At 53.7% G+C, this 12,234-nt stretch overlaps 6 protein-coding genes across 7 annotated transcripts; 4 read left to right on the top strand and 2 right to left on the bottom strand.

The window, feature by feature from the left end:
* Positions 1 to 436: 436 nt before the first annotated feature.
* Positions 437 to 813, top strand: LMH87_009149 (uncharacterized protein; the record flags this gene model as incomplete). The annotated part of the gene is made up of 3 exons (XM_056202436.1): positions 437 to 513; positions 596 to 660; positions 710 to 813. The coding sequence occupies 3 exons, from the start codon at positions 437 to 439 to the stop codon at positions 811 to 813; spliced, it is 246 nt and encodes an 81-aa protein (XP_056057000.1).
* A 1,420-nt stretch (positions 814 to 2,233) lies between these two features.
* LMH87_009148 (uncharacterized protein) lies at positions 2,234 to 3,153 on the bottom strand (the record flags this gene model as incomplete). Its single annotated transcript, XM_056202435.1, has 3 exons — positions 2,234 to 2,463; positions 2,538 to 2,922; positions 3,109 to 3,153. The coding sequence occupies 3 exons, from the start codon at positions 3,151 to 3,153 to the stop codon at positions 2,234 to 2,236; spliced, it is 660 nt and encodes a 219-aa protein (XP_056056999.1).
* Positions 3,154 to 3,514: 361 nt separating this feature from the next.
* On the top strand, positions 3,515 to 4,140 carry LMH87_009147 (uncharacterized protein; the record flags this gene model as incomplete). Its single annotated transcript, XM_056202434.1, has 3 exons — positions 3,515 to 3,593; positions 3,653 to 3,807; positions 4,042 to 4,140. The coding sequence occupies 3 exons, from the start codon at positions 3,515 to 3,517 to the stop codon at positions 4,138 to 4,140; spliced, it is 333 nt and encodes a 110-aa protein (XP_056056998.1).
* Positions 4,141 to 5,762: 1,622 nt separating this feature from the next.
* Positions 5,763 to 7,685, top strand: LMH87_009146 (uncharacterized protein; the record flags this gene model as incomplete). The annotated part of the gene is made up of 2 exons (XM_056202433.1): positions 5,763 to 6,363; positions 6,427 to 7,685. 2 exons carry the CDS (start codon positions 5,763 to 5,765, stop codon positions 7,683 to 7,685), a joined length of 1,860 nt encoding a protein of 619 aa, XP_056056997.1.
* A 737-nt stretch (positions 7,686 to 8,422) lies between these two features.
* On the bottom strand, positions 8,423 to 9,658 carry LMH87_009145 (uncharacterized protein; the record flags this gene model as incomplete). Of its 2 annotated transcripts, XM_056202431.1 has the most annotated exons (2): positions 8,667 to 8,719; positions 8,854 to 9,658. In XM_056202431.1, the coding sequence occupies 2 exons, from the start codon at positions 9,656 to 9,658 to the stop codon at positions 8,667 to 8,669; spliced, it is 858 nt and encodes a 285-aa protein (XP_056056995.1). The 2 variants fall into 2 exon arrangements, with proteins under 2 accessions (XP_056056996.1, XP_056056995.1); XM_056202432.1 differs by having other exon boundaries at positions 8,423 to 9,658.
* A 1,691-nt stretch (positions 9,659 to 11,349) lies between these two features.
* Positions 11,350 to 11,964, top strand: LMH87_009144 (uncharacterized protein; the record flags this gene model as incomplete). Its single annotated transcript, XM_056202430.1, has 2 exons — positions 11,350 to 11,532; positions 11,614 to 11,964. The coding sequence occupies 2 exons, from the start codon at positions 11,350 to 11,352 to the stop codon at positions 11,962 to 11,964; spliced, it is 534 nt and encodes a 177-aa protein (XP_056056994.1).
* Between the last annotated feature and the right edge of the window lie 270 nt (positions 11,965 to 12,234).

The following is a 12,234-nucleotide window of genomic DNA, read 5'->3' as shown; positions in this document are numbered from 1 at the left end:
CCAAACTGTCCAAGCTTTTACACGTCCGTATCCCATTTCAGTGTGTCCCAGCATCTCTCTGATAGGCGGTTCCCTGTATCGGTTTGTCTCACCGGCCTGTATCCGTGCCGCATGGTGTCAAACCCCTCATTTCCTTGAACGACGGGACGACTTACTCGTATCCCCGTCTTATCCATCTCTATTCTGCTCGCCAGAGTCCAGGCTCGATTCCAGTGGAATCGCTTGCGCGAACCGCTCAGGCAGTCCGGCCTACCAGCCTGGCAATCTGATAATGCCCGCTCACACTCGGCTCTTGTTGCATCAATACCGGCTCACGAGCATTGGACTGGCGACCATTGGACCCTTTCTGTCTCCAGCGGTCACCGCCCCCAAGCTGCCCAGCCCAACAAAACAGAGCACCAAGCCATCGCGCCTGATCTTACCGTCCTTGCATTCGATGCTGTCACCCCTCTTGCCGTCGCTCGTGTTCATTGGCTTGTCCAGGGCGGTGCTGACGGAATGGCGTCACCCGCTGTAGGGTCAGGTGGCCAGCTACCAGCTCGCCAATTGCACTGGACGGTTCCTGGCCGCCTGTAAGACCCCGCTACCTGTGAAGTCGCCACCTCGAGCATTCACGGCACTTACGGCCTCCGATTTCATGGGTCGCTGAATCTATCGAAAGTAAATAAATCCGCCATGTAAAAGAACGTCCTAACCAGCTACCAAGCAGCTTTCCACGTACTCATGTTGTCATGGTTGCCGCCATCATTCTGTGCGAGCCATTGCCACGACTCGGTCCATGTCCCACCCGCCTCGCCTCGCAGCACTGGGTAGTCCAATGCAAATTGAGGGGCCATCAACTCCGCGATCTCGCTTATTACTGGCCATCCCTCTTCACTTCTCATCTTTGTGAAAACATATCGCTTTTACCGCTCCGATAATCCGAGTCTGTACGGATTCAGCACGCGGGAAACAACGCAAGCTGGATGGAGCAGCCGCTCGGGGCCTCGCCAGTCGCTGGCGCATTGCGATTCAATGGCCAAGGCACGCCCGCCGGGACATTGCCGATCTCATGCACGTCGTCCTAGCCACCTAAAACAGACCATATCAGCCCTATTATGAGCTGGTTTAGACTTATTCTGGCTGAATGGCGAGTAGCAATTTGCTCGTCCGTCCCTGGTCAATACAAAATTCCAAGTTCTGAATGAGCGAAGAAACGCCACGGACAGATGCTGGTTGGAAGCTGCAACAAACATGCAGGTCTGTCTCCTGTGTTACACTGTTAAAGAAACAATCACGATACGCTGCATGCTGACCGCAACATGGGTCTCATTTATATAACGAAATTTTGAATTTACTTGGTATGACATGAACGATGCTCAGCTTGACTTCCCTGTCTGTTGCAAGTCACTGGCTTGTTAGTTTTGACTCGAGTGTCCATCTCGTAGCCTGCTGTGGGCGACGAGAGCGACAGGGTGGTCTAAACTCTCCTACCCTTCCCTTTCGCTTATTTACTTCAAAGGTATATGTTGTAGGGTAGGCATGATGTGTGACTAAACAGACGACGAGATAGGCAGCTGCGCCAAAACTCTATGCTATTCCTCTGCCGCAATTCATCGTTCGCGCGGAAGGTGCAGATTCTGTTGCAGACCGTCTGGCAGCCGACTACTGTAGAATGGCAATATGCTACTATTCCAACTGTTCAGGGGAATACCAGGTCATCGTTGGTATCGCGTCGCATTGGCCTAATAAGGCAAGCTGCGGCGGTTATGGTCCTAGCGGGTTTTGGCCGCCGTTTAATGAGTAGCTGGTATATTTACTGCTTCTCTTGCTCTTCTCCATTCACCATGTTTATTTGCTACAAATGTTCCTCCAACGACGTATGCCCAGAGCACTCAACATGGCTTTCGCGATTTGAACGCAGAGCCATGACAACTTTGAAAGCCGGCCAGCATGAATTCGTGGCAATTCCAGCTTCATTATGGGCACGGTTTGTTCTCGATTTATAGTATAAAACCGGTGAGGCATGTCTGAGTCGTCCTTGGAGAATGGGTTTAGACGCTGCGGCGTATCGAGGAACCAAGGTGCAATGTCACGCCAAATATCATGCCGCTAATAGCGAGTAGAACACGAGCACAGGCTATACGGTGTAGTTTAATTCGTCCATTTTGACAACCATGTAAACTAAACGTCATCTATCTGACATGCCACATTGACGCCAGCCGAATTCCAAATGCAAACCTCGCTATTCCATCTAAGCCGTGAAAGCATCGGGGAAGCGCTTCATGTTCTCGGCGAGAGAACCGTGGTTGCTGAGGAACTGGACGTAAGCACCGTCATCCTTGACGCGGCCAGAGGCCTTGCGCTCCAGGTACTCCTCACGGCGGAGGGGAGTGAAGCCCCAGTTCTTGGAGACAATGATCTTCTGGCGACCGGGGAACTTGTACTGAGAGCGGCGGAGAGCCTCGAGAGCGAGAGCACGGTCTAGTGACGGGGTTAGCAATCATGATCGTCGGAGAAACTCCTGCGGAGCTCCGGGTTTCGTGGCAAGGACGTACTAGAGTCACGAGTGCGGACGCTCATGATGATCTGACCAATGTTGACACGGGCGACGGAGCCGTTGGGCTTGCCCCAGGCACCACGCATACCAGTCTGCAGTCTATCGGCACCGGCGCAAGACAACATCTTGTTGATACGGACGACGTGGAAGGGGTGGGCGCGGACGCGGAGGTGGAAACCCTCCTTGCCGGAGTTCTTGACGAGGTACTTGTTGGCGCAAATACGGGCGGCCTCGAGGGCCTCGGAGCTCAGCTGCTCATACTCGTTGGAGACGAGGTGGATGCAGAGAGGGAAGTCGTCGACGGCGGCACGCTTGCGGCCAAGATCGAAGATGCGAATCTTGGGGTCGGGGACACCACGGTTGAAGCGCGACTTGGGGTACGGCTACAAACAAGGAGTATTAGCATGTTGCTCGCGCATCACATTCGCGATGTCGTCGTGATCCTGCGTCCCGACTCCTCCCCCAGTCTCCCCTGCGTCATGCGTCATCCCATCGCACCGGAAGTCATCCAAATGTCTCTTTCGCAGTTCGGGTCGGAGTTGGTTCGGAAATCATTTTAAAATTCTCACCTTGTTCTTGCAGTAGCGGTAGCAACGAGCGGGACGGCGAGCCATCTTGTCGGATTTTTGGTGAGCTTTCCGTAAAGTGGTTGTTGGTGACGGGGGAAAGATGGCTCAAACAGAGAGGAACCAAGAACACTTTCTTTCGCAGTGCCACCAGGATTGATTTCAAAGCCTGCTTGGTAATCCCAATCGGTGGTGTATCGCTTAAACCGCGGGCCTTTAGGGCTAAAGTCAAAGTGTATCTGCATTCTGATTGGCTCGCGCGGATTCACGTCCAGTGGACAGCCCTCGCCCCACTACGAAATTTTGGGCTACCCCAAAAATCACAGCGGCGAGCAGCCAACCTATCTTGAGATTTGTTCTGCATCAAAGACACGGTCAATTTTACGATACCGAAAACAACACCGTCGAGATGGCTCCCATTAAGAAGAACAAGAAGGACTCTAACACCATCAACTCTAAGTTGGCGCTTGTTATGAAGTCTGGCAAGGGTTCGTTGTTGCCGCTCACAGCAAACATTTTTGTGCCGAAATACTAACCTTCGCAACAGTCACTCTTGGATACAAGTCGACCCTCAAGAGCCTGCGATCTGGCAAGGCCAAGCTGATCATCATTGCTGGCAACACTCCCCCTCTCCGCAAGTCTGAGCTCGAGTACTACAGCATGTTGTCCAAGGCCCCCATCCACCACTTCTCCGGCAACAACGTAAGTCTTTTCCACGGCGCATACTCTTGCGGACTTCTTCGCCCAGACCAAACGTGATGCAACCTGTTCGATGCGTAACAAAACAATCCAATCGTGCCACGATTGCGCTTGACCGAGAGAGGCCCGAGAATCCTTGACTGGAGGTCGGGTGTCTCTTGGGGTCTGCCCAGCGAAGAAGTCTTGCCTTGACTTTGGAGGGTTCACATTGGCTTACATGTATTTTCTCCCCTACAGATTGAGCTCGGTACCGCCTGCGGTAAGCTCTTCCGCTGCTCCACCCTTGCCATCCTCGACGCTGGTGACTCCGACATCCTCAGCGACCAGGTTGCTTAAGCGGTGAACGATCGCCAACCAAAACAAAAAAAAAAACAAAAAGCATTTTTTTCTGGCGTTGGGGGTAATTCGGGTCACCGGCACGTACCAGTCGATGTAATGCGATATAAGGCAAAGGGGCACCCTGGGCTGATGTGATGAAACTATTCGTTGAAAGCCGCCGCTTGCGCGCAATTGTGTAGTTGCACAGCGTTTTATGTTTAGGATCGCTGAAATAGACGACTCAATGAAGAATTAAAGCTCACTGTGTTTCTCTTGGTGACTGGTTGTAGATCTGACTTGTGCCGCCATACTGGTCACGTTTGTCACAACTCATATTGTCAGCGCGAAGGCCTGGACACCAGTTTTTTATAAATCAGTATGAATGCGACGAGCCTCCAGTCGATTTCTGCAAAAGAATTGGCATATTGTTCTGGACTATCTGATCTCATTTCTATTCTTACTTGTTTCCTCGAGAGATCGCTCCCTGCTTTTGTGGCATCCTGGTCCATCTGTCTATCCATCCCTGATCAGCGCGCTAATAAGATTAAATTATAAGTGCATGGAAACAGGGGACAAAAGAGGTCTTTATGCCTCCACGCGTCAGCATCATGCGGTGGATTCGTAAAGGGTCGTCTTTATTGATAGGATAATAAGCGATGTAGTTTATCTTAAAGAGCTTGCGCGGAGCTTGTTCACGAGCCAGCTATTAATGTCGGTGCCTACGCATTGTTGGGGCCGAGGGACAATGCCTACCACAGTGTAGAAAGAAGTCGCCGGTTATAATGGCAGATCTTTATTAGCGTTTCTTCAGGGCCAAGCCAGCTTCCTAAATGAGGGAACACGTCCGACCGTGGGCATCCATCCCGCGTACTAGTAGAACGGTGGTCATTTGGCTCGACAAGATCAGACCATCGCATGAGGTCTTGATTATACCTTCAGCATCTAGGTTTCTTTTAGCTGGGCTCAGAGTACTGGATTGCGCCTTTTTGTGTGTCAAAGGACTGTTTTTTGCGGTACTATTTAGGCGACTCTACGGATACCACGTCCGAGACATACCCTTGCGTTTGGTGCACCGCTTTCATGTGCCCGTAGCAACAGAACGCCGCATTCTTAGCCGGGCGCCAGCCCAACAAAGCGGTGGGCAGAAAGGACAGCCTGGACTTGACAGGTAGTGGGTACCCGCTACCTCGAGACAATGCGCCAGAATATTGTGTCAATTTTATTGCTTGGCAATGTACCAGGTACCGCAATCTTGTTCTTTCGAGACCACTAAATCTGCTACAAAACGCCTGACTGCGCTGCCTGTCCCTGAATCACGGGCCAAGTTGATGTGGGGACCTTCGCCTGGTACAGAGCGCTGTCGTGTCGGAACCCCATGTTTTGTTGTGTATCTTCTCCGTACTAATCTGTACGCTGTCCTCCTATTTCCTCTTTGACATTCCTCTTGGACATCTGAACAACCATCCTGAACTTATCACCTGCAAACACTGGCGGCCGTCTCTTCTGTCGCCCAAGAATCGTTACCACACGTACTGTGCATTATCCTGCGCACATCCTCCCCATTTACCGCCGCATTTACCCGACATATTACACATTACCGCTGGACGCTAGCTGTCTGCAATCTCAAAGTCGCCGTCATCATGTCTGCTGTCGCCAAGAAGCCACCTGGTGGCGTTGGCCGAATCTCCCACGCCGAAACCACAACATCGCCCAGCGCCTCGCCCTCGCGGTCCGCTTCCCAACGCAACTCGACTTCGTCTCCCGCCGGCCACGCACGCACACGCTCAACCCGCATGGGAACCCCAGTGTCGGCCCGAGCTGCAGCCGCCGCTCGTAAAAACAGCACCACCGCCGAGGCAGATGCTCATGCCGAGGCCACGGCCGCTGCTGAGGATCTCCAGCAGCGCTTGGAGAAGGAGGAGAAGCAATCAGAATCCTTCGGAAAGCAGATTGACGTCCTACAGACCAAGCTCGACGATGCGGTCAAGGACTCTGCCAAGCTCGAGGAAAGGGTCCACGAATACGAAGAGCAGCTCGAAACCCTCAACAACGACAAACGAGAGGCCACTCGCCAGATCCGCGAAATGGAAACCATCTACGAGGCGGAACGCAGCTCCATGCTCAAGGAAAAGGAGGACATGGCCAACAAGGAAGAGGAAATGCAAGCCATCATACAGAGACTGAAGGATAGCCTTGCCCAACGTAATCATGGCGATGATGACACGCGCCCTTCGCGGACAGGCAAGTACCACAACACATCATCTGACATGGTGTTTTACCACGCAACCACTAACCTACCAGCAGCCAACGCTTCGCCCTCTATTGATGGCGGCAGTTTCGCCCCACCGTCCTCGCTACAGAGAAGCGACTCTCGTAGCAGCTCAAAACTCATCCTACAAAAGGACAAGCTCATCGAATCCCTACGACTGGAACTCGCCGAGGCCCAAATCAAGCTGGTCGAATCAGAGAACCAAGGCGGCGGCCGCCTGCAGGAAGTCGAACGCCTGCTGATGGAAGCCCGCATGGCGAACGCCAGACTGATGGAAGACAACGAGAGCTACCAGCTGCTTCTCAAGGACAAGACGCTTAAGGGTGACTTTGGCCAGAGTGACTTTAGCTACATGAGCTCCAACCAGGATGCCCTCGCCGCTCTTGAGGGCAAGGTCCCTGCCGCCTCCTCGCTCGCCGATGAGCTCTCTGATGCTACCGAGGCTGAGGGCGACGGCGAACGTCGCCTCGAGGCCGAGCTCAAGTCCATGAAGGAGCAGAACAAGGCTCTGACTCTATATATTAACAAAATCATCGAGCGCCTTCTGCAGCATCAGGACTTTGAATCCATCCTGGACCAGTCGAGCGACGGCAAGGGCAACGTCAACAAGGAGTTGCCTGCCCCTCCCAACGGCTCGTCTCTGTTGCAGCGTGCCAAATCCATGGCCATGGGCCCCAACGCCAACAACAAGTCAAAACCACGTCCAATTTCCGTTGCGCAGACCAGCGCATCCACCTCTGCGCATATGGATCCGGAGCGGGCGCCCAGCATTCCTATCGGCAATCTTGGCCGTTCTACTAGTGTTCGACGATCCCGCCCCCAGAGCGAGCAGTTTGCTGGTGCTGTCAGTCTCGTGAGCCAGATGTACAAGGGCCCCGATGGTCCCCTATCGCCTCCTCTCGGTAACCCACGAAATTCGCAGGGCTTCTACTCTGGCGCTAGCGCCACTGGCAGTGGCGCATCGCGCGTCGCCAGTACCAGCAGCCAAGCACCCTCGTCAACGGGCAACTTCCCTGGCATGCGCAGCGAGACATCAAGCATAAGCGGCGAGTCCGCCGATCTCACCACGCCGCCGTCGCAATCGCCCCCCCGTTCTGTACAAGAAAAGAAGACGACCTTTGTCGGCGGCACGCCTCGCCCTCTGCGCCTCGTGCAGGAGAACGCCGACGCTGTCAAGGACAAGGAGAACAAGCGCGCGAGCTGGTACACGGGTGTGACTGGCTGGGCGGGCTGGGCTAAGAAGGACGACCCTACCGCGTTGCAGCAAGCGGCGAATGAACCCATCCCCGAGTAAATAATATCGAAAGACTTGGATTTTCATTGCACTCCGCATTGTACAACCCGCATCTTCTACTTTTTTACATTATTCCCCACTAACTTTGACGGTGAAGTGCAATGGAATCACGCAAACAGGATTTGCTTCCTAGCACTTGGTTTACGTCTTAGTGCCTTGTATTTTGGCGACGTCGGTTTTGTTTATTTTATCGCTTTTTTTTCCTCTTGAGAGGAGCTTATCTGGGTACCTGGCGTCTGTTGGCATATACATATCACGCGACGAAACGGTTTTTTTTTTCTTCTTTAACGGGATTACGTGAATGGGACTATACTACTTGTATGATATGCAAAGCGAGGTCTAGACCGGTGCTTGGCCTGCTTCTCTGGTGGTGAAGTCTATGAATTTTGTGTTTTCGTTGCGGCATTGACGAGGACGTTGGATAAGACAAGCCCTTGTATAAACTAAAGCCAAGTACATAGATGGAAAGGATGCCGTTGATTGGATTTTACTTGAGTGTTTTCGTGTCCCTTTGAAACGAGTGCATCACGATAGACAAAGATACCACACCCGACGCTTATTTCCACCTGCTGTGTGCTTTTGCGCGGCAATCCTACATTGTTCATTTGTATTCTTCGTGGCATATCAGGACCTTTTATAGATGTACAATAGACCAATGACACCATTTGAGTCGCATCACAAATCATGCACATAAGACTATTAAATCGCAGGAGAATGCCCAAGCAGACATTTATGACTTATGCAGCCAGCTTCTCGACCTCGAGCGAAGCAAGCACGAAGGCCGCTTCGCCGAGCAATCCATTGGGCACCAGCGGCCGGGACGTGTAGTACTCAAACGTAGCCGTCGAGTTTAAGCTGCAGACGGCCACGGTCTTGTCGAACCCAATCGTGCCGTTGCCGGACTCCGTCACGAAATTAGTCTTTGCGTAGTCATACGCCCGCAGCGCCGCCTTTTGGATCTTGTCGCCGTCGCCGCAGCCATCACCGCAGCACTGCGCACTCCCCGCCCCGGCCAGGAGGTCGAGACGCTGGGCCTTGAGGAGCGAAAAGATAAAGAGCGCAGTGCTGGAGCTCTCGAGAAAGTTGCCCGAGCGGGATCCCAGGGTGGGCAGCTGCCACCAAGCGCCCGTCGCGCTGTCCGCGTAGGACACCAGACGCGGCGCGGTACCGCCCACGATGCGCTTCATCTCGGCACAGAGCGCATCGCGCTCGCCATCACTATTCTTCCTGTCGCTGGCGCAGTCCATAGTCTCCCACGTCTGCACGAGCCCTGCGAGGAACCACCCCAGCGAGCGGCCCCAGACGTACGGGCTCGCGCCCGTCTCTGCATTGGCCCAGACAGCCTTGCGCGACCAGTCGTAGCCGTGGAGGTAGAGCCCCGACGGGCTGTCGTAGCAGTGCTCGGCGAGGAGTCGCACCTGCAGCGCCATGTCCGTGTAGTTGGGCGCCACCGCGGACGCCATGAACGGCAGCAGCGAGAAGAGGCCGTCGAGGTAGCTCCACTCCGGGTAGACATAGTACCAGAGGCCGCCGTCCGGGTTGCGAGTCTGCAGCGCGAGTGAGGCATTGATGGCGTCGTAGGCGGCGCCAATGGCGCTCGCCGCGGCCCCGTCGTCGTTGATCGGGGCGTGGACGGCGCGGGCGCCGTCGATGCCGGTGTGTATGGAGAAGCGATCGAGGGGCTTGGTGGCGTCGCGCGTGGCGTCGCGGAGGTCGGGGGCCACGGCCGCGAGCACCTTGGCGAGGTAGTCGGTGTATTTCGAGGTGGAGGGGGCATCGGGGTACTGGGAGACGGCCGATGCGAGGGCAATGGCGAGGAGGCCGCTCTCGAGGGTGCTGGTCACGGCGCCGGACGAGGTGACGCCTTGGTCGCGCGCCATCAGGCTCTCGAGCATGTGCAGCGAGCTCGGCAGCGCGGCGGCAGCGATGCCGGCGAAAGCTGATATCAATGCGCAGGAGAATGGAAGTCGCATTGTTGTTTCTTTTTTCTGGTTGGCGATATGGATGTTGAAAATAGGAGTACTGGTAAAACATCTGCAGGCGACTGGGGATCGATCGGCATGAGATCTCACGCTAGGTCAGTGCGAGACCCTGGCTCGTGTAACATTGTATATCCACGTGCCTGCGCCTGAAATGTCATCAGATTCATCGCACAATGTGGCATTGTTGCTCGAGCAAGTCGTCTGTGATATTTATGCTGCGTGCGATCCTTGTATAATACGCCACGCCGCACCAGGTTGTGATTGTTCTTGTATCTGCGTAGCCGTGCCCCACGCGCCAGCGCGGAATCGTCTGTAGATCTAAAGATTATGGAAATTCTCAAAAGATTCCATCTGATGGAGAAATCGAACTGTAACTCATATTGTTTCTCATCTGGTGGCTTTTTCTCATTGTCTGAGATTCATATCGAGCTTTGATCCCAGGGCAGCTCATCATACCCTTGGAGAGCAATTCAGAGAAATCTTCTGGCAAGCCGCGGCAAGTGATAAACTCTTTCAAACTTGGTAAATTCTTTATGCACATTCCCTTCTCTTGCCGTTGCTGCACTTTGTGCGACCAAGGGCAAAAGCAGCTGCAGTGGACTACCTGCCCGGCCGCATCACAGAGGCCAGCGGCCATGTCTGATTTTTTCCTTGTCCCGTCACACATCTAGCATGCAGCAAAAGTAATAAGCTTCTTTGACTCGAAGGGAAAGTAAAGCAGTTCTCTAACTTGGAGACAGTACCCAAAACAAAATGTGTTTCGAATTCGCTTCCTGTTGTCCTGGCACCAGCTCCCAACAGATACCAGACAGGAACCGACCACCCCAGCAAGAGCCCGCAAGGCCAAGTTTCTATGGCATCCCGACTTCCATGCTAGGGCCAGTGCCTCGATGGTTGATGCCGCCGGGGCCTGTCCCGCCGCCGCCTGTCTTGCCGCAGCCTCACATGCCGCCTCCTCTTGTGCCGCCGCATCTTATACCGACGCCGCATTTCGCCCTGCGGGCACCTGTCCCTCGGCAGAGAGCCCTGCCGGCGGTCGACCTACCGCTTATGCAGCTGCCGCCCTGCCATAACTGCCACGACCTGGGCATGGTGTGGCACGAGCAGCGCGTTGAAAAGACCACAATGTGTGTGCTTTGCGGCGGCGTGGGGAGCATCAAGCTGGAGTCGAATAGGGACGGCGGCCCTTGTTGGCACTGTCACGGGGAGGGGGAGACAAAATATGCGGGCACTGAAGGTGATTGGATTAAGTGTCACTGCAAACAACCGCCGCGAAGGCGAGCGTCTCAGAGGACAAGGCCAAGATCGAGCCTTGAGCGAAGGTAGCGTATTGGGTTGTGGATCATTGTAACAGCTTTGCTTGGAATTTTTACTTCCTTTATTGGCTTATAACCCCCAGGGCGAGAGTGACGATGCTCGCGCGCGCGGACAAGTTTCGTCTTTCATTGTTACACCAGCCAGACAGCGCGCATCACGGTTATTCTGATACAAGGAACAGCGTCAGGTGTTCCCTCGGGTCGTTCTGTTTTATCTTGGGCGCCTCATTTGTCCTTAGCTTTGTCAAAGCAGCGCACGTTTCTCTTCGCTCTTTGTTTGTTTGTTTGCTCGGCCATTTCGTTCCTTATAAAAAGGTCGTCTGCGAAGTCCAGCTAGAGATTCTCATCTCATCATGAACAGCAAAAATGTCTATCAACGATAGTGATTCCATTACCCTCAAGAGCTCCGGCACTGGTCGGACAGAAGTTGCTAGCGAGGAAGAGGCAGAATTTCTTAGGCTCTGTCCGACCGCCGTCGAGATCGTGAGGAGCGGGAACGGCAGCAATCTTTCCTTGCCGAGCCTGCAGAAACCCAGATGTAGAACTTTTGTAAGTCGCAGTATGCCAGACCCATGGCCATGGGACGCTTGTTTACCGAACCTGACCATACATGCCAGCCCTGCTTATAAGTGGCCCTTTTACAAGACCGACCAAAAGCTCAACGCCAATTTAGAGGAGATGTGGCCAGCACTTCACGAATTCAAAGAGGGGCAGCGAGCGCGTTCCATAGAAAGGCGAAAGAAGCCAGACCGCAAGGCCTTCATAATGACAAACATGGCCCGAGAGGCATTGGAAAAAGGCGTGCCGGTGCGCCAAGATGCCATACGATGCATACGACTGGATCCAGACGTTTTGCCCCTTTTCCACCCCCAGCTTCTGGAAATCTCGAAGACACATTGGGCGAGCTTTGTAAAGCAAGCCAATTGGTGCTGCGTAGGAATTGAACCTATGAATTTGAAAGAGGACATGAAATTCAGGTAGCCGCGGGTCGTAGCTTACCCTATACTAGAAACCCGAAGCAGCTTTGCATAGGCTCGGGTCGATTTAAGATAATATTGGCAGTCAGATAGTTTCCAAGAGTTATTTCTATCCGCATTATATCGGCAAATAGTCATTATCCATGGTTTGGACAAAAGAGGATGTTCAGTCCATTGAAAGCGCTACTTATGTGCAAAGGCGGAAGGCACGTAGGCACAGATTCAAATACTGAGTATACTCAGCAGAGCAGTAACAAAGCCCTACGAGATCGCC

This window comes from Akanthomyces muscarius (assembly GCF_028009165.1).
Source record: "Akanthomyces muscarius strain Ve6 chromosome Unknown contig_18, whole genome shotgun sequence".
Classification (NCBI taxonomy): domain Eukaryota; kingdom Fungi; phylum Ascomycota; class Sordariomycetes; order Hypocreales; family Cordycipitaceae; genus Akanthomyces; species Akanthomyces muscarius.
Note: the sequence above shows the minus strand (reverse complement) of the source record. Positions and strands in the feature narration are given on the sequence as shown.